At 53.7% G+C, this 21,000-nt stretch overlaps 1 protein-coding gene across 1 annotated transcript; it reads left to right on the top strand.

Moving 5' to 3' along the window:
- The first annotated feature begins 4,724 nt into the window (after positions 1 to 4,724).
- On the top strand, positions 4,725 to 20,718 carry TMPRSS5 (transmembrane serine protease 5). The gene is given in 12 exon segments (XM_069553284.1): positions 4,725 to 4,956; positions 5,453 to 5,572; positions 6,924 to 7,062; positions 7,409 to 7,522; positions 11,050 to 11,075; positions 11,078 to 11,227; positions 13,036 to 13,134; positions 13,539 to 13,563; positions 13,565 to 13,606; positions 13,608 to 13,677; positions 13,949 to 14,104; positions 20,077 to 20,718. Coding segments are annotated over 12 exon segments (1,815 nt in total).
- The last annotated feature ends 282 nt before the right edge of the window (positions 20,719 to 21,000 follow it).

Raw genomic sequence — 21,000 nt, 5'->3', positions numbered from 1 at the left:
TTGCTGCTCCTGGGCTTCCTCTAGTTGCAGTGACTGTGGTGCACAGGCTTCCTGTTTTGGGGAGGCTTCTCAGGTTGTGGAGCATGGGCTCTGGCTGCAAGGGCTTCAGTAGTTGTGGCGCGTGGGCTTGGTTATTCCGCGGCATGTGGGATCTTCCCTGTCCAGGGACTGAACCCATGTCCCCTGCATTGGCAGACCGGATTCTTATCCACTGTACCACCAAGGAAGTCTGCTAAAAGTTTTATCTTCAATAGCTGAGTTTGATACCCAGTAACTCATTTAATTCCAGCATCAGCTCTATGAGGCAGGTACTATGATCATAACTTTACAGGTGAGGCTGGGTAAGGGAAGGAGCAGAAGTGGGGTTGGATGAAGGCTGACTGTAAAACCCATCTTCTTAACTGTCCCATCTGAGGAATCTTTGAGAGGCATTGGAGGAGGAGGAGCCACACTAGCCTTTCCTTTCCCTGGGACCTCTTCTGCCTCCTTGGCTAAACAGATGTGGCTCCCAGGTGTGTTTAGCCCATCCTCGTGCTTTGAAGCAACATGGCACTGAAGTCTCCTCTAGCAGCTGGTTCCCAGGGCAGTGAGGCGGAGGGGGCCCATTTCCCTGGCATTGGGGTGACAAGCGCAGCCCGGAGAAGAGAGGTGACAGGTTCCTTGTCATCATCCCAACTGCAGCACGGAGACAGCCCCAGACTGCTGGGAAAGCCAACCCACACAGAGGTGAGATCTCATCCGCAGGGCTCAGAAACATTTCAACAAATGCTGATGTCAGTCTCTTGAATACAGCCCTGTCAGCAGGAAGGGGGAGGGTATTATGCCAGCATGCATGGGGCACACTTTTTGGCACAAGGGACCTGGTTGCTAAGCAACAGGAGCTGGCTTCCCCTCCTCTTTGTAACCTTTTTCTCTGTTTCTAAGCTTCCAGTTAGCAAATGGGAGGGGCTGGGGCTGCCCAGCCCAGCCTAGCCCTTGGCCCCTCTTTCCTGCAACAAGGGGTCTATTCATGGTTTCTGAGCAGAGTTCATTGTCTCTCTTGTGTGTGTATGAGTGTGTGTGTGTGTGTGTGTGTATGTGTGTGTGTGTGTGTGTGTGTGTAGGGCAATGAAGGGAGGAGCCATGTGTGAAGTAGGGAGACCTCAGCCCCAGCCAAGCTAGCCAGGCTATTTAATCAATGCTGATCCAAGAACAGAGCCAGGACATTGCCTAGCAGACCCCCAGGCTTTCATCAGTGCCACTGACCCACATGGTAAGGCTACACCCTGTTCTGGCCTCTCTCTCTTTCAACCCCACCCTTGACTCCACCCTTGGGCTTCTTTGTTGTTGTTCAGTGCCTAAGTCGAGTCTGATTTCTTGCAACCCCATGGACTGCAGCATGCCAGGCCTCCCTGTCCCTCACCATCTCCCAGAGTTTGCCCAATTTCATGTCCATTGAATCAGTGATGCCATCCGACCATCTCATCCTCTGCCACCCTCTTTTCCTTTCGCCTCTGGTGCAAAGGCTGGATCCTAGAGGGGCCCCGTGTGGCCAGCCTTCTGGTTTCATTTTCCCTGGGGGCTGACATCGATTTCCCTCTCTCATCCCCCACATGGCGAAGCCAGGTGCTTTGCCCATAGATGACTCTTGCTGCTGCTGCTGCTGCTAAGTAGCTTCAGTCGTGTCCGACTCTGTGTGACCCCATAGGCGGCAGCCCACTAGGCTCCCCCGTTCCTGGGATTCTCCAGGCAAGAACACTGGAGTGGACTGCCATTTCCTGCTCCAGTGCATGAATGTCCGACTCTGTGCGACCCCATAGACGGCGGCCCACCAGGCTCCCCCGTCCCTGGGATTCTCCAGGCAAGAACACTGGAGTGGGTTGCCATTTCCTGCTCCAATGCATGCAAGTCACATCAGCCAGTAAAGGAAACACCGGTAGAGGTAGCAAAATGGACACGACGCGGGGTGCGCCCGCGAGCACTGGGCCTATGGGCAGTACCCGGGAGGCCTCCAGCTGCGCGGCACGGGGCGCCACCCGCGCAAAGAGCGCAGAAAGCAGCCTCAGGAGCCTGACGGCGGGCCTAGCAAACGCCCCCGGCTGCCCAGCAGCGGCGGGGTCTCTGGGCGCCTTCGGAGCCGGTGCGGAACTGGAAGCCGCCTCAGACGGCTCAGACGGCCTGGTTTCGCAGAAGCCGCTCCCTCTTCCCAGGGCTCAACCGCAAGTCGCCTCGAGTCTAACGGCGGCTCTGAGGAGGACTGCCCCCGCATCGCCGCCTAGCGCGCCACTCAGAGGCCAGAGGCAGGGGGAAGAGGGGACTCTTAGTAAATCATCATAACTCAAAAGGAGGACCTGTGTCATTAAAGACCATTTTTGCAGGCTACCACAGGAGCCTGGACAGGTGAGTATTGAGTTGGGGTAGCGTCCCCGGTGAGGCCAGTTTGTTCAGAGTCTGAATGTCAAGCCAGGCTCCCTTGATCTGAGACAGGAAAAAAGGCTGAGCATGCCCTGAGATTCTCTCCAGACCAAGTCTGTTGACATGGGAAAGTGGTCTGCAGGGGAGATGGGCATCACTTCAACTTTAGGGACTCTTTCAACTTGAGTGGAGTATAATTTCATTGAAGAAATGATCCATAGTGTTTACATATTTCTAATGAATACACTGGGCTTCCCTGGTGGCTCTGACGGTAAAGAATCTGCCTGCAATGCAGGAGACCTGGGTTTGATCCCTGGGTCGGGAAGATCCCCTGGAGAAGGAAATGGCAACCCACTCCAGTATTCTTGCCTGGAGAATTCCGTGGACAGAGGAGCCTGACGGGCTACAGTCCATGGTGTCACAAGACTCAGACATCACTGAGCAACTAACACACTATTAATATATTATTATACTTAATATTTGTGGCTTACTTTATCAAACCCTTTCAGCCACATAATCTGTTTAGTTTCTTCCTTCCTCCTTCCCTTCCTCTTTCTTCTCTGCCTTCCTTTCTTCTTTCTTTCCTTCCTTCTAGTCAATGTGCATTAACCGAATTCCCACTTTGTGCTAGGACCTGAGCCAGACCCTGGGATCCTAGACCAGAGAGAAAGGGGAGCGAGAAAGACAAGTAAAGGAGCATAATATAGGGTCACAATAGGTGCTCTGTGGGCTGAAGAAAGCTTCCTGAAAAGATGGCGCTTGAAGGGTCCTAGGGGTCAGTGTGTGGAAGAGGAGAGCAGTCGTCGTGCCTTCATGGAGTGAGTGTGTGAAGGTGTGAGGATGGGCATGTGTGTTAACATGACCCCGAGTCCTGCTGTGGAGGAGTTAGTGCTGGCAGGTGAGGATGGAGAGCTGAGGAGGGCGAGATCACAGAAGATGCTACGAGTCATGCCAGGGTGCTCCTGAAGGCTACAGAGACCTACTGGGTGCTATGACGATGAGGTTAGCTTGCTCATGTTTGCATTTTAGAAAGATCACTCCGGCTTGGAGAAGGAATGGAGACAAGGCTAGAGAGGGGAGGCTACTCAACAGGAAGCTGGATTTATCACTCTTATTTCATAAATGAGACAATTAAAATTTGGAGGGCTGATAAGTTATCACGTTTTTGCCAAGATCTTACTCTCTATTACTCTTCTTCATGGGTCATGAACTTCAGACAAATGTCTGACCTACCCTCCTCTAAGCTTTCTTACTCCCATTCCTTTGCCTCCTCAGTACCCTTTTTCTGAAACACCCAATGCCCATATATGTCATTTCAAACCCTATTCATCTATGAGGGCCTGTCTCAAAGGCTGCCTCTTCCAGGGAGCCTTTCTTGATGTTCCCAATAAGAAGAAAGCTGTCCTTTTGAATCCCAGTGGTAGCTGAACGGAACTTCCCTTTTGTCGCTGAACACAACTTACTTTCAAGGACTCACATGCAGATTCTCTGGGTTGGTGGTGGTGGAGGTCCACATTCATTTATCTTGAACTCCTTACAGCACCCCCATCGTGGCCTGTCCACTTGGGCTAAATGCTATTTACTGGGTGAGTGACTGCATTGTTCACTGAGGAGGGGCTCTTCTTCCTCTGAGATGGGAGGGAATGATGAAGGTGGGATCTTAGGATCTGATGAGGGATGTTGAGGGACTCAGTGGATGCCCTCCATGCTGGTGAGGGGGCGGTGACAAGGCTTCGGAATCAGCCCAGTCAAGGCTCGGGTGTCTGCTGTGACACTTACTGGGTGGGTGAGAGTAAGGTGAGTATGGCAAGGGGTTCCAGGAGACCTGGGAGGCCCGGGGGGCCTCTATGGGGACACACACCGAGTCCCCAGGGTGGAAAAAGACTTGCAAGTGGCAGCGAGGGTGTGGCTGGAGTTAGAGAGTGAGGACTTGTGCTGGGTGGAGATTTTCTTCTTGGTGAGTGACAGCTGTTTCTGCAGAGCCCGACGCTGGACGGCCAAGCCCCCACAGAGGCTCAGGATGCAGAGGAGAGGCCAGAATCTGCAGAGCCAGGAGACTCGCTACGGGAGCCTGAGACCCAGCAGCAATCCAGGAGGCCAGACTGGGCCACCAGGGAATGACAGGGTGGGGCAGTGAAGGGACGATCTTCCCACATCCCCCAGCTTCCTTCTCCCCAGATCGTCCTAGGTCAGCCTTAAATGACTGATGGCCAGAGGCTTTCTCACTATCCATCCTAGACTGCTTTCTCTCTGTTTCCCATTTTGGGGGCTTGAGTGGGCTCTGAGGCTCCTGTGATCAGAGCTCTTACCCTCCCACCCATCCCATGATAATGGGTCAGGGGGAGGTGGGCAGGTGCAGTGGGGCAAACTCCTGCCGCCGCTTGGTGGCTGTCTGGCTGTTTGGGGTGCAGTGGGCTGGTGGGCAGGGGCAGGACCCTCAGACACTCCTCTGCCCTCCCCACAGTCTCTGGGGCAGGCGCTGGTGTGTTGGGCGGCGCTGCTGGGCAGTACTGGGAGCCCTGGGGCTGCTGGCTGGTGCAGGCTTTGGCTCCTGGCTTCTAGGTCAGTACTGGGACCTTCAGTGGCTAGGGGAGGGACAAGAACGGATTCTGGGGGTGCTGGGAGAGAGGAACAGGAAGTGAGTGGGTGTCTAGGGCAGGTGGGATGACTGCCTTTTCCATCTTCTCTGACAGCAAGTGAAGACGGGATGCAGGTCCAGCCGGAGGGCCTCGGGCTCTATGCAGAGGAATGTTTTCATCCTATAGTGAGAAATGTGCTTGAGCAGGTGATCCAGGGAGGCCCTGGTCAAGCTTCACCTGGAAATCTTTCCCGTTGTGAGAGAGAGACAAACATACAGAGACGAGACAGAAGGTGTAATGCCTCTCTGCGTGTTGGGAGGGACCTGCCTAAAGCAGGGTGGTAGTGAGAAGTCCCCAGAGGCTGCCTTCCCTCCCTCTGCAGCAGGTGTCTTGTTCTGCGCCTGGGCCTCCTCCTGGGGGAATCCCTTCCTTTCCCAGCCTCTTCTCTGTGACCCTCTCCTTGTCTTTGTCTTCTGAAGTGCTGTATCTGTGGCCAGCTGCCTCTCAGCCCACTCCTGGAGCCCTGCAGGATGAGATGACTTTGAACTGCTCCGAGGCCAGCAGTGAGGAAGCCTTACTCCCCTCGATTCCCAGAACAGGTGAGCCACACCCCCAAGGTGGGGAGACTGCCCTCCCCACCCCCCAGGCCCAGGGCCCCTGCACAGTGCTGGGATCCTTCCAGTTTGCTGTCATCCACCTGCATCTCCTGTGCTGTGAGGGTGAGGCCCTGGTCCAGCCTCCAGAAGCTGATCTCTGATTCAGGGCTTTCAGCACTTCCTGGGGACTGTTTTGATCCCTAGTGGGGGCACGGCTAAAAACCCAGGCTTCCAGGAGAGGTGGCAACTTGCCATCTGGACAGAGGGAGCCTGCCATGCAGGGCAAGAGGAGCCAGGTGTGTGTTGGAGGCCAGTGCGTGGTGGACATGGGTCTTGACCCAGTGGCAAAGAAGGTGTAGAGGGCTGGAAACTTCACACCACACTATCTCCCCATCCCCAACCCCCCATTTTCTCCCCTCCCCTCCAGGTAAGGGTGGAGGGTCAGAAGATACCGTGCTGCCAAAGCTGGGGTTAGAAACAGTTACAGAAATTATTTAGGATAGGCTTGCCTGCCTTTGCTAGCTGTGTGTGCCTCTGGATACATTACTTCTTTGAGCTTCCATGTCCTTCTCCATGAAGTGGAGATAAAAATATTTACTGCGCGAAGCTGTAAGCATAATAAGAGCATGAAGTACAGGAGCTTACCTCAGGGCCCAGAAAAAGCAGATGCTCAATAAGTGGGCACCATCACCAGTACTGTCACAAGATTTGAAATTGGATGCTGCTGCTGCTGCTGCCGCCAAGTCGCTTCAGTTGTGTCCGACTCTGTGTGACCACAGAGACGGCAGCCCACCAGGCTCCCCTGTCCCTGGGATTCTCCAGGCAAGAACACTGGAGTGGGTTGCCATTTCCTTCTCCAATGCATGAAAGTGAAAAGTGAAAGTGAAGTCACTCAGTCGTGTCTGACTCTTAGTGACCCCATGGACTGTAGCCTATCAGGCTCCTCCGTTCATGGGATTTCCCAGGCAAGAATAGTGGAGTGGGGTGCCACTGCCTTCTCCAGAAATCGGATGACCTGGCTCCATCACTTGCAGATCCTGTGACCTAGGGCAGGTTGCTTGACCTTCGTGCCTTACTACCTGCTGCAGAATGGGGAGGATGGGCATTCTCACGCCATTGGGCGGCTGTGACCCTTGGTGATGGAGCACGTGTGAAAGTGTTTGGTTAAACACAAACCTGAAGGGCAGCACAGAGAGGGGTTCTTTTGTTCTCAGCATTGGCTGGCTCCCGGGGAACAGGGAGCCCGACATTGGGTACCCAGGCGATCATGAAGGTCTCTTCAGGGCCCATGGTGACGGGTCCAGCTCCTCCATCCCACTGCAGATGGGAAATGGCTTTCATGCCGGGGTCTCAATATCTTTCAGAATAAACACTTCTGAGGACTTCTTGCTGGAAGTACGGCTGAGGGCCCGGCCAGGCTGGCTGCTGGTCTGCTACGAAAGCTGGAGCTCTGCCCTGGGGGCGCGGGTCTGCGGGAGCCTCGGACTTCGTAGGTAACTGGGGCTGGGCCTGGGGCCTGGGGAAGGTGGAGGGTGGGTGGGTCGGGGAGAGGCTTTGAAGACCCTGCCTGCTACCATCAGAGTACTCAGGAAATGACAAGAGGTCATTTTGGTTGCCTCCTGGTCTCTGGTCATGATGGTGCCCAAGCCTGTTTCTCTCCTTTGGGCATCCTTGCTTTTCAACAAAATATAAATCCCAGCAGAAGTCATTCATTGTCAGTCTTGCTCAGTCACTAGCCTGGTGCAGTATCTCCTGTACATTCTGTTATGCTAACCCGCCGTCTCTTGTATTGCCATTTACAGCCAATTTCCACCCATTTTATTCCCCTTTCCTATCAAGACTCACTCACCACAAGGCAGTGAACCTTTCTGACATCAGGCTCAACAGTTCCAAGGAGTTTGCTCAGCTCTCTCCTAGACTGGAAGGCTTCCTGGAGGAGGTGTGGCAGCCTAGGTAGGGCTTCTCTGGAAGGGGTGGGCTTGGGGGTGAGACTGAGTGGTGCTCCTCACTTCCATGAACAACCCAACAAAAATCTTCCTATCATGAGAGCCTAGTGGTAAGGACACCGGAGGCATAAGATAGGACGACAGAGAGGAATATTTCATTTCATACAAGTTCTGCCCTTATACATAATTTATTTGCCCCTCACAAAAATGGCAGGATTGGGTGTTACTGTCAGAGGATTTGAAATGGTACTCTTATTCCCATTTCACAGATGGGGAAACTGAGACTCAGTGAGGTAAAGGGCCTTGTGTAAGGTCACAGAACTGATAATCGGCCACACCATGTCTTGAAATCAGGCTCTTGCCTCCAAACTAGTCCCTCTTACCCCTGCCACACTTTATTTGGATGATTCTGGTATCTCAGGAGAGAGATAGTGGACTGCTTGGAACCCAGAGACTCTGCAGAGAAGAGAGGGTCCTGGAACGGACCTTCCCCCGATCCTGGGGGTGGGCGTCCTCAAGCTTTCCAGCAGTCCTCTCAACCCTGCTCTGAAGCCTTCTCACCTCTGCAGCCACTGCTCCCATCTGAACCTTAGCCCCTCTGACCCAGCTCCTGCCCCCTGATGCTCCATCAGGGGAACGCAGTGCTCCTGCCTTAGATATCTGAACAGGCAAAGGGAAACAGCTGTGGACAGACTCGGCCAGGAGAGCCGGAGGGCTGTGGGTTTGGGAAACCAGTAGCAACTGAGGATCCAGATGTTGGATCCTGGGGGCAAGAGATGAGCGAAGAGAAGAGAGCTTTGGTCCAGAAGGAGTGGAGGTTTATGCTAAGAAAGAGGAGGGCAGAGGAGGGTGGGAGTACACAGCACTGGGCAGAGGGCTTGGACTAAGTGGAGTCGGCTTGGGCTGGAACAGGAGGTGAAGGACCATGTCCATTCACTCACTCGCCTGTCCGCGCTGAGCATACCTGGGGCTTCAGTGGGAACAACTGAATTTTTACATCCATCAATGCTCCATTTGTAATTCTGGGCTCTGCCCACATCGACCCCCTGAATGGTCAGGCAGAGCATGCTTACTTCCTGGGAGACCTGCTACGAGGAGGGGTCTGAAGGCTTGGGTGGGGGCGGGAAGCAGATAGCTGTGGCCACTGAGCGGCCCTGTCTGCTGTCCCCCAACAACACTCCCTCCTCCAGGCCCAGAGGGGTGTTGGGCTGGGCTGGGTCCCTGTCCAGCTCCTTGCTGGTGCTGCCTCTGGTTTGCAGGGACCGCTGTGCTTCTGGTCAGATCATCTCTCTCAAGTGCTCTGGTGAGTCCCCTCCAGGGTCTGGGAAGGAGGCGGTGGGAGAAGGAGGTCTCCCTCATGCCCCTGGGGTGGAAGAGCCCCGGTGGGAGGCTCACCTGGGTCAGGGGGGATGTCTTGCCCACCCACACACTGGGCCCTTCCTGCAGACACAGCTTTGCTGAAACAGAGCGTCGCCCCATGGACGCGTCTGTTCTGTCCCCCACCAGCTGCTGATCTGGGCAGGTGACCTCCTTGCCTTACTCCCCGGCCTAGCCTCTGACACACCCTCCCTTCTTCCGGAGCATACCAAAGGGGGAGCAGCAGCTTCCAGAATCTAAGGAGGGCAAGGAACTAGGGGCCAAGTAGGAGACAGTGTGTGGAGTTCCTTTCTCCCATCTTCCCAGTCATCTAGCCATCTTCACGTGTCATCTTCAGTTCAGTTCAGTCGCTTAGTCGTGTCCGACTCTGCGACCCCATGAATCGCAGCACGCCAGGCCTCCCTGTCCATCACCATCTCCTGGAGTTCACTCAGACTCACTTCCATCGAGTCAATGATGCCATCTAGCCATCTCATCCTTTGTCGTCCCCTTCTCCTCCTGCCCCCAATCCCTCCCAGCATCAGAGTCTTTTCCAATGAGTCAACTCTTCGCATCAGGTGGCCAAAGTACTGGAGTTTCAGCTTTAGCATCATTCCTTCCAAAGAAATCCCAGGGCTGATCTCCTTCAGAATGGACTGGTTGGATCTCCTTGCAGTCCAAGGGACTCCAACACCACAGTTCAAAAGCATCAGTTCTTCGGCGCTCAGCCTTCTTCACAGTCCAATTCTCACATCCATACATGACTACTGGAAAAACCATAGCCTTGACTAGACGGACCTTAGTCGGCATAGTAATGTCTCTGCTTTTGAATATACTATCTAGGTTGGTTATAACTTTTCTTCCAAGGAGTAAGCGTCTTTTAATTTCATGGCTGCAATCACCATCTGCAGTGATTTTGGAGCCCCAAAAAATAAAGTCTGACACTGTTTCTACTGTTTCCCCATCTATTTCCCATGAAGTGATGGAACCGGATGCCATGATCTTCGTTTTCTGAATGTTGAGCTTTAAGCCAACTTTTTTACTCTCCTCTTTCACTTTCATCAAGAGGCTTTTTAGCTCCTCTTCACTTTCTGCCATAAGGGTGGTGTCATCTGCATATCTGAGGTTATTGATATTTCTCCCGGCAATCTTGATTCCAGCTTGTGCTTCTTCCAGCCCAGTGTTTCTCATGATGTACTTTGCATATAAGTTAAATAAGCAGGGTGACAATATACAGCCTTGACGTACTCCTTTTCCTATTTGGACCCAGTCTGTTGTTCCATGTCCAGTTCTAACTGTTGCTTCCTGAGCTGCATACAGATTTCTCAAGAGGCAGGTTAGGTGGTCTGGTATTCCCATCTCTTTCAGAATTTTCCACAGTTTCTTGTGATCCACACAGTCAAAGGCTTTGGCATGGTCAATAAAGCAGAAATAGATGTTTTTCTGGAACTCTCTTGCTTTTTCCACGATCCAGCGGATGTTGGCAATTTGATCTCTGGTTCCTCTGCCTTTTCTAAAACCAGCTGGAACATCAGGAATTTCATGGTTCACGTATTGCTGAAGCCTGGCTTGGAGAATTTTGAGCCTTACTTTACTAGCATGTGAGATGAGTGCAATTGTGCGGTAGTTTGAGCATTCTTTGGCATTGCCTTTCTTTGGAATTCGAATGAAAACTGACCTTTTCCAGTCCTGTGGCCACTGCTGAGTTTTCCAAACTTGCTGGCATATTGAGTGCAGCACTTTCACAGCATCATCTTTCAGGATTTGAAACAGCTCAACTGGAATTCCATCACCTCCACTAGCTTTGTTCATAGTGATGCTTTCTAAGGCTCACTTGACTTCACATTCCAGGATGTCTGGCTCTAGATTAGTGATCACTTCCTTATCTGTTGCAAAACCTGGAGGGCGTTATGCTGGAGGGAGGCAGTAGTGGCCGATGACCATGGCGTCTCACTTCTCAATCCATCAGGGCCTGAGCATTTATTAAGCACCTACTGCATGTCCAGTGTCTTACCAAATGCTGGGGCAGATTTGAAAAGGCTTGGGTCCTGGGAACTTGCAGCCCAGTGATGGGGCCCCACTAACAGCCTCTCTGGTGGCTTCTTCCACCTGCCACCTCACCCATGTCAGCATCTTTGCCTCTCCTTCCCCCGGGCTCAGCGCGGCCTCTGTGTGCAGTTTCAGGCTGTCCTGCCTGTCCAGCTGGCAGTCCATGCAGGGCTGGTCAGCCACAGAACGGTCAGGCCACACCAGGGGGCTGTGGTGGAGCGGATCATCACCCGCCCTCTGTACAGCGCCCAGAACCACGACTATGACGTGGCCCTCCTGCAGCTCCACGCCCCACTGCACTTCTCAGGTGAGGCTGCGCTGAGGGTGGAGGGTGGGAGCCGCGAGGGTTCCTAAGACCCCCCGTGCTGTGAACCTCACAATGGTCACTTCATTTGGGGACTGTCATGGACTCTGGCGTCACGGGGACCTTGGGTTGCACCAACTCTTCCATGTGCTCTTTTGGGGACAAAGGGTCTGGCCCTTATCATAGCTGGGTGGCAGGTGGAATTTGCCTCGAGGTCCCCAGAAGAGCTTCCCAGTGACTCCATCTCCAGCAGGCTGTTCCACCCAGTTCCCAGGCTAGTGCCAGGTTCCAGCTGGGTTAGGATGGATGACAGCTAACTATATAGTTACTGGGCTTCTTACGTGGCCCTAGTAGTAAAGAACCCGCCTGCCAATGCAGGAGATGTGAGAGACACAGGTTTGATCCCTGGGTCAGGAAGATCCCCGGGAGGAGGGAATGGCTACCCACTCCAGTATTCCTGCCTGGAGAATCCCATGGACAGAGGAGCCTGGCAGGCTACAGTCCATAGGGTTGCAGAGTCAGACATGACTGAAGCAACTTAGCACACAGCACGTTAATAGGATAACAGTTAATAAGTAGCACTATGTTATGGTTAATAAGACTTACTTTACCAAATATCCTTTCACCCAACCCCCCATCCTTGTAACAACCCTTTCACCTCCCCATCCTCATGACAAGCCTGACGGGGAGCTGAGGCAGGTGTGTCCAGATGAGGGAAGTGACTCTCTCCGAGTTCAGGAGGCAAACAGGTCCCGGACAGGGCGCCTCCTCCACAGTGTCTGCCCTCGAAGGCCAGCTCTGTCTTCCGCATGCATGCGCCAGGCACGCACGCACACCTGTGCATGCCCTCACACACTCATGCAGGGCTCACATACCCACAGGCACACCTACTCCTGTGCATGCTTACTCTCACACCACACTCACGCACACACACACACACACACACTCACACACACTCAGCACTCCTCCCTTCCACTGGTTCCTGTTGGGAATCCCCAGCAACACATGCTGCTCTACACTGTTTAGAGTCTACCATACGCGAGTGCTCTCTGCACTGTTGTTCAACAGCTAATGCTTCTAAATTGACTTAAATATACTTAAAGGGAAATTTGAGGTTTCCACCAGACTGGAGACCTTATGCCTTAGAGTGAATATAACAACCACAAAAATGTATAGACTGGAAGCAAAACAGTGCTCAAGTCCCAGCTTGGCACTGTGCTCTGCAGAACTGCTGACTCAGGCTGCTCTCTCTGTGCTTACAAGGGGAGGATGGAAGTCCGGAGAGGCGCAGAGCGGCCCAGACAGTCTCTCTCCTCATTGCAGAGGGGCTGAAAGAGAAACGAAGAGGAAATACTTTCTCCCAGCGAAGCGGGGTTTATCTAATGGCAGGCCTATACGCTCTGTAAAATCAGGTTCGGGCTCACCCATAGAACAGGTCCCATAGGTTTGGAACCATGTCCCAAGAGGCTCTAGACACCCTGGGGAAAATCCAAACAGGGTCCTCATTAGGAGAGGTTAGGTACACGCGCCCAGCATGAGTTTCCACCCCTCATTGGTCCCAGGTGGGCGGTATCACGTGTACCCCGCCCAGCCTAGGACGCCAGGTACACAGCAGTTTCCACACTGTCCTCTGCGTGAATGGTGACCCTCAGGTGATACAGAGCCTGGCCCGCACAGCCACGCGGGAAGCTGGAACTAGGACTGTTTGAAGAAAGGGGTGAGGAGGACTGGCCGGCCTTGGTCCTTGCGCCCAGGCTCGGGGGCAGAGGGGCGGAGCCTGAGTGGGGCCCAGGACCACTGCCTCTCCGCACACACCTTGGGCGCCGTGTGCCTGCCGGCCAAAGAGCGGGATTTTCTGAGGGGCTTGGAGTGCTGGGTGTCTGGCTGGGGCCACACTGACCCCAGCCACAGTGAGTCAGCTCCCAGGGCCCTCGGTGCACAGGATAGGGGGTGGGGGTTGGGAGGCGAGGCATCTGTCCCCAGAAGTGAGGCACCGCGGCCTCCTCCTCCCTGGCCACAGGCCACCACGAGTCCCCTTCTCCTCTGGCATCACCCTCGGCCAGATGGGGGGCCCCAGGGTCCTTCCGGGAGAACAAACTGGTATTTCCCCCGAAACCAGGCCCTTTCTTCTCCCTCCCTGCCTCCCAGGAGTGCCAGGGCCTCAGCATCAGGGTGTATGTGTGATGCATACCCCTCCCTCCAAGTCTGATGGACCCTCCTGGCCAGAGTCCTGGGCTTCCATGTCCCTGGGGTCCCTAACTCCCTCTAGCGCCTCCGTCTGTGACCCTCCCATCTCCCATCTCCCTCCCTGCAGCCCACAGCTCCGACGTGCTCCAGGACTCTGGTCCCTCTTCTCAGCACCCAGCTCTGCAACAGCTCTTGTGTACAGCGGGGCCCTGACGCCCCACATGCTGTGTGCTGACTACCTCGACGGGAGGGCGGATGCCTGCTAGGTGTGGCCGAGGGCCTGGTGCGGGGCGGGGGCTTCGGGCTGGGTGCCTGGCCGATGTCTTCTCTGGTAGCAGAGGAGGAGCCCAGGCAAGTGGGCAGCGCAGTGAGGGTCAAGGAGGGGTGAGGCGAGACCGGCTTCATCCTGGAAGCAGGACGGCTTGGAGTGCAAGGTGAGCGCCCAGCCTGGGGTGGGGGCGGGGAGCACGCTGGTGCCCCTCCACCAGGAGGGACTTAACTGCCCGCTTCTCTGTGTCCGGTGGCTGGATCCCTCAGGGGGTCAGTGGGGGTCCCCTGGTGTGCCTGGATGAGGACATGTGGCGCCTGGTGGGGGTGGTCAGCTGGGGACATGGCTGCGCAGAACCCAGCCACTCCGGAGTCTACACCAAGGTTCCCAAGTTCCTGGACTGGATTCAGGACGTGGCGGCGCAGGTGAGTGGGGGCAAGTGGAGAAGACCGGTTTGTGAAAGACCCAACCCTCGAAACTGTGACCCTCTGCTGCGGGCGGGGGAAGGTTTCAGACAGCAAGGAGGAAGTGATGGCTTTGACAGTTGAATCCATTCTATCAGTTTAAGCATTCACTCGGGAAGAATCGACCCGAATTTGTAGCCCAGATTCCTAAGCTTGGTAAACTTCAGTGTCCTGGTTATAACCATCCAGTCTATCTTATATGCTGTGATATGTGACGATTACATGAAGTAAGGCCTGCCCAGCTCCAGGCTTGGAGTGTGTGACCCAAGTGTTACGATGCATTTGTTTATGACCATTACTCTTCCCTGGTCCCGCCTGCCCTCCCTGTACTAGGGAGAGAGCTCAGCATCTAGCAGTCTGGTTTCAGCAACTAATTCATTCTGTGTGGTCCTGAGCCAACCTCTCCACTTCATCCTTACAGTGGGAGAGGCAAGTGAGAGAACAAGAGCATGTGATTTGTATAAAGTCCTTTACGAATGCAGGGCGTGCATCTTTCTGCAAAGTTGGGCTCAGGGCAGGTAGTGGATAATACACTTTGTAGAGTTTATAGGTCACCTATGTATCCATCTTCTCATTCAAACCTTACAAAAACCCTAGAGAAATGGATATGCTAGTCCTGTTTGATAGAAGTGGAAATGAAGGGGCTGAGTGGTTAAGTGATGTTTAAAAAAATTGTTCTTGGAGTATAGTTATTTACAGAAGTGTGTTGGTTTTGAGTGTACAACAAAGTGAATCTGTTATACAGACATATATATTCACTCTTTTTAAGATTCTTTTGGACATATACACACAGCTATATATATAAAATAAGTGGTCTGTTAAAATGCTAGTTGCTTGGCTCATGGAGGGAGGAGCCACGCTGTGGATCAGCTCCTTTCTCTTTCAGCCCAGGACTCCCTTCCCCACTCCTATTGATTAGTTTTCTCCCTCTCACTACACACCAGCATGTTTCCTGGGCTCTCTGGCAGGTCCACTAGATGGAGGAGAAGCAGCCCCAGATGCAGAAGGCATGGATGGATCTCTTTTCAGTGCACAGGAGACAGTCACCACCCACCGGCCAGCCTCTAGGCCACTGTGCCTGTCTCCGTGGGCCCTGATTTCCAGTCTCTCTATCTCAGTGGAGCGCCTCAAGGATGGGAGAGAAGCTGGGACTGGGCTGGGAAGATGGGGTAGCAGAGGGCTGGGGCAGGGGGAGCAGCTGGAGAGGAAGAGGCTGTCAGTGGCAGCGAGGAGCCTGCCCTTCTACCCCATCCCCTCTGCGGTCCTGTGTGCATCTTTGGGAGGACGCCCAAGCCTGCCCTGGGCCTGCCTTCTTCACACTCTCAGGCCGGGGAAGTGCCTCCCCAGAGACCCAGACTGGGAAGCTCCTGGGCAAATGGGGTCAAGACTGGGTCAGCCCAGGTTCAGCCCACGGAGCCAGGATCCTCCCAACTCCCTGTAGATCTCACCTGCTTCCTGCTCTCACTTGGCTCTGGCTGGCTCTGCTGCGCTAAGGCAGGAGACCACTGTCAGAATACTCCGCTCGGCATTGGAAGAGTGGGGAGGTTTTAAAATGACAGTTCTGTGAACTGGTCCAGGACTTCCGGTATTAAAGCGAAGTACGGTCTCCGTCTCCTCCTCCCATTCCCCCTTCTCTCTCTCACACGCCCACGGGAAGGTGGTAGTAGAATAATTTCCTCCCATGCATGTTTCTTAAAGCTCTGGAGCTCATCTCTCTAGTGCTTATTTATGTACTTATTTACATTTGGTAGGACTTCCCTAGTAGCTTCGAAGGTAAAGAATCTGGCTCCAATGCAGGAGACCCAGGTTCGGTCCTCGGGTTGGGAAGATCCCCTGGAGAAGAGAATGGTAATCCACTCCAGTATTCTTGCCTGGAAAATTCCATGAACAGAGGAGCCTGGAGGGCTACAGTCCATGGTGTCACAAAGAGTTGGACATGACTGAGCGACTATATTTGTTCAATCTACATGTCATGATTGGCAACAAACAATGTTACAGATATCCAAGTGCTCTGATCCTGCATGTCTGAGGGCCACTGAGTCAGTGGCTCCCTCAGGGAGGGTCTGGTGGCCCACAAGACCTATCTCTCTTCAGCTCTTGTTTCAGGACTGGGTTTTCTGGCTTAGGGGGATGTCTTTCTGAGTTTCTGCCCAGTTAGCATTTTCCTGGTTAAGCTTCTCCCTGACTCTCTCCTCTCTAGCAATTAAAATGCAGTTGGCATCTTGTTTCTAAAAACTGCAATGAATTTTTTATGGTGCTTACCCAAGGAAATGCAATTAGCATTTAGCAATAACACAGCTTTTTTTCATGAGTTTGTTAGCATTTTTTGAGGGGTAGTACAAATGAAGATTCATTTCTGGAGGGTCTGCTTCCTTTGCAGGAAGTGCTTAGAAAGTAAGGGCCGCAATTTACTGTGGTATTATCACCTGGGGAAGTGGTTGCTGGGAGTCTGCTGCCAAATTGCAGAAGCAACATGGGAGGGGCCCCAGCAGGTGGAAGGTAGCCTCACCCTGTGTTCTGAGAGCCCTAACCTCCAGCCCCCATCCTGAGATCAGCGTTTACTCCTCTGCTCTAAGTGTCCACTTCAAGAGGCAATTCCAGAGCAGCCTATCTCCCTGGGCAGGCAAGAGTTACCAGCAAATCCATCAGCAATGGTCTCTTTTGTGTTTCTGTCGTCCCCTATATTTGCTTATTTAGAAGGTTTTTATTTACCATAGTCATTATGATCTGTTAATAATCAGTAACATTTGGATACTACTTTACAGTTTAGCAATCCTGCTCATGTGGTATCTCATTTAAATCTCATACCATCTATGTGGTGGAGATATTATTTTGCCCGTTTCACAGGTGAGAATATTAGTTCAGAAAGATTTAAGTGACTTCCCAGTACCAACCAGCTAATAAGGGCCAAAGCCAGGATGGGAACCTTGAGTCTTTTTATGCCAAATCCATTTCACTGTTTTGCACACAGATGAATGAGATGGTCCAATATTGCACAGAAGTGTAGAATAGAGGGCTGGTTTAGTCACCTGTCCATAGTAATGCATAGCTATCTCTACTTTTTATACACGAGGAAATCAAAACCAGGGAAGCTGAGTGGCTCCTGCTAGAGTCCCTTCCTGAGCAATGTTCTTACAGTCAGTTCTGCATGATCTGACTCAAAATGTTACAAATGAGTATCTTCCACAGGAGGACAATAAAGAGAATGCTGGTTAGAGAATTTGCTAATAGCAATTCCCTCTTTGCCTATAGATGGCCCTGGTAGATTTCACCTGGCTACCAGTCAGATCTACGGACTCAGAGACTCTCATCTGCCCTTCCGGCACTGGCACCTGGCAATCCAGCCCTTAAAAATGAGAAGTGAATGTCTTGGGCCGGCTGCTAGAGAGCAGGGCTGGAGATGGGAGTGAGGGAGGGTGGGAAGATTCAGGACTGGAAGGGTTTTAATGAGGACCAGCTGGGGTGCCCAGCTGTGTTGCACTCTGCAGGGAATTCAGAGGTAGAGAAGTGGCTGCCTTATTGGAGCAATGAGACATTTGCAATAAATTATTAGTGGCCAGCCATGAAGCTGAGTGGCAGTAATTGCTAAGGGAGCTCCATGAGCCTGTTGTTGACCAAGTCAGGGCAGTTCTGTGTGCAGGAAACCTGTCTCTCTCCCCAGGGATTCAGCTTCCCAGCTGCCTGGGGAGAGCTTGCAGCTTCCTGAGGCTTCCCAGGAAGGGGGGCTCCTAGCTGCCAGGGCAGAGCTCTGCTCTTGTCTACTCCTTCTCTGTGCTTTGGGGGTCTGGAGGGTACTGCGGGGTGCAGGCTCTCTTCTTGTTAGACTTTCTGTAGAGTCCTGCTTCTCCTAGGAAGACTTGCCGTGAACAAGGGGGCAGCCCTGTCATTCCTTGGGAACATTTCTCAGGCTGCATTTTATATTTGGACTTGTTGGGTTCACCCACAATAGGAGGAAACTGGAAGTGTTATAATGCTAAAAGCTGGTGTATCGGCTGTCAGGAGATGCTTCTCCCGAGTCTCTTCCTTGTTTCCTCTTGTCTCCCTTCTCTGCCTTCTCCTGACCATACACTTAGGCCCCTCCTGGCTGCTCAAAAGAGAACCCACCCACACCTGCTCCCACTCTTTCACCTCCCTCGGCATCCTGGGTCTGGATCCCTCTCCACCTCCCTCCTTAGACACACCAGAATGTGTCTTTGGGTTTGAGTCACCCCAGGGCCCTGCTTCCTGCTAAACTCACTGAAGCCCAGTGTGGTTGATGGCCCTTTAAGCTGTGTCTTAAATACCTCCACCCCTAGGAAGGCTCCTTATAGTAGGTGGGGAGCCGCTTCCTACTGAGAGGTGAGGCTGGCGTTTCTTACACCTTCCAAGGCCAGGAAATGGAGACGTGGAACCACAGTAGGTTTCCAGTGCCCTGGAAGCCCCAGGGCTGAGCAGTGTAGGGAAATCTGCTGAGGGTCTTCTCCTGGGGTTGGTACTGGGATGGACCACCCTTGGGATTCAAACAGAATGGAGAGAGGAGTTGTGACTCCAGAAGGGGCCATCTTCCACTAATGTGATTGGAAGGCCAGGGCTTCCACAGGACTAGGCTTATCTTCTGAGCATCTTCTCTTCTGAGGAAGCTCTGGTATCTGATGGCAGACAGTCCTGTCTGCATCTCTAACCCCTTGAGAATGTGCTGTTCTGAGCTCGTGACTCAGCCTCCCTGGGGTTTGGTCTCCCATCTGTCAAATAAGGGGTCTGGGCAAGGGGGTCTCCGTGGGATCTGCCTTGTCAGGCTGGCTATAACACACACCTCTGTTGCCTCTGGAGACATCTGTCTGTCCACAGCGTCCTCTGGAGACATCCATCTGTCCACAGCGTCCACTTGGGACCCCCATGGAGAAGGGCCCTCTGCCTGGGACAGATCTAAAGGAACAAGCTTGCTCTGGCTTCTGAGGCTCACGCCAGGGCTGTGCTCCGACTGCCTCCTGGGTCCCTGGGAGGCTGAGGCCCCAGGCGGAAGATTTTAAAGCCATCTTTCCCCTTGTCCCACGTGCCCTGGTGAAGGGCTCAAGGGCACGTTTTCTCAGGGGCTCCCCAGCTTACTCCCCGACACGCCAGGCTCTGGGTGGGGTTCCATGGTGCCAGCTCCCTAGAGACAGTGAGGGAATTTCCTCCCTGCCCTGAAGACTGTGGACACTTTCCTTCAGCCTGCTTTTCCTTGGCATCTCCTGAGCTGCCCACAGGATGACCTGCTCTCCAGCCTTTCCTCCTCCATGTGGCTCAGTAGTGAAGAAAGTTCTCGGCCTGCAGAACCATGACCAGGAAGCCTGGGTCCGAGCGATCCTCTCTCCAGTGCCGTGTGCCAGGCACAACGAGGGCAGAGTCTTTCCCACGGCCCCTCAGTTAGGGGACCCCATCTTCCCAGATTGCCCAGGACTGTCCCAGTTGTAACACTCTGTGTCTCCAGAAATCTGCAGTTTCTGGGCAAAGCAGGACAGTCACGCCAAGTCCGTCACCTCTTCTCTGTATAAAAGGCAAGATCTAGTGCCCTTCAGCCTCCTCCCATCCCTCTTTGGTCTGTTTGAGCTTAAAAGAAGCCAGGGAGGAGAAGGCTCCTTGGAATTCTTGAGATCTGGACTCTATTACAAAGATGGTCACATCAGCCAATGCTGCGCTGGCCCAGAGGCTATTGGCCAGAGAGTCCCTCCTTCTGTGGGGTCTGTAGCTCAATTGACTGCCCCTCCTTTCTCTCAGTGGTCTCTCAGCTGGCACCCAGGGCAGCCACACCTCATCTGGCTTAGTGTTTGGAATAAATAGCCTGGCCCCTCCAGGCCCAGAAGCCCTGCAGTCTGGGGGAGGAGGGAAAGGTGAGGCAGAAGCAGGACTGCTCCCAGGAGCCAGGGATGCTGATGGCTGGGTTTCCCTTGGTCTCCCTGATGTCTGGTCCGCAGAGCTTGGGCCAGAGCTCTGCCTGTGACACGATCTGGCTGTCAAGAGAGGGGGCTGACACCCCCATCCGAGATGGTGACTCTCTGCACCTGGCCTGTGGCTGCCGGAGCTCTGCCTGTGACACGATCTGGCTGTCAAGAGAGGGGGCTGACACCCCCATCCGAGGTGGTGGCTCTCTGCTCCTGGCCTGTGGCTGCCGGAGGGGCCTCGGGAGGAGCGGAGAAGACACTGCCAGACTGCGGGAGCCCGCGGGGATTTGGCGGGGTTTGTTTTTCCTCCACGCTGTCTGCAGAGGTGAGGGCATGAATAAAAGAATGAGGAAGATTTACTGTTCCCACCGCTTGGCAGTAGCCCTGTATTTGTACAGGGGATCCGAGGCGGGAGTGGGTGGGGGTGAGGCTGGCACTCAGAGACAGCCAGAGCCTTGTCAGGCTTTCTGCCAGCACCCTGGGGTGAAGATGAAGGTGAGGCTGGGAGGGGCCTCCTTGGACCAACTCTCCAACCAGCAGGGGCCAGAGAGTCCCCTCCGCCTACTCTGCAGCCTTCCCCCTGCAGGAACCCAGGGCAAACAGCTTGCATCCTTGAGTCTCTCAGTCCGGGTGCATGTGCTGGACCTGACGGGCCTCTGCAAGTGGGGACCCTGAAAGAGAGGGCTGGGCTCGTCTGTCACACCTTGTGTCTGGGAATGGACTTTCCTCATGGCCTCGCCTGGCCTGGCCCTGGGATCCAGAACATTCAGCTGAAAGTGGCTGTGGACAGGGTCCACTCTCACCTGTGTGTGTGTGTGTGTGTGTGTGTGTGTGTGTGTGTGTGTGTGAGTCGTGTCTGACTCTTTGTGACCCCATGGACTGTAGCCCACCAGGCTCCTCTGTCCATGCAATTTATATTCTCTGGGCAAGAATACTGGAGAGGGTAGCCATCCCCTT

The sequence above is a fragment of the Ovis canadensis genome, chromosome 15 (assembly GCF_042477335.2).
Source record: "Ovis canadensis isolate MfBH-ARS-UI-01 breed Bighorn chromosome 15, ARS-UI_OviCan_v2, whole genome shotgun sequence".
Classification (NCBI taxonomy): Eukaryota; Metazoa; Chordata; class Mammalia; order Artiodactyla; family Bovidae; genus Ovis; species Ovis canadensis.
This window is presented reverse-complemented; position numbering and strand designations above follow the sequence as displayed.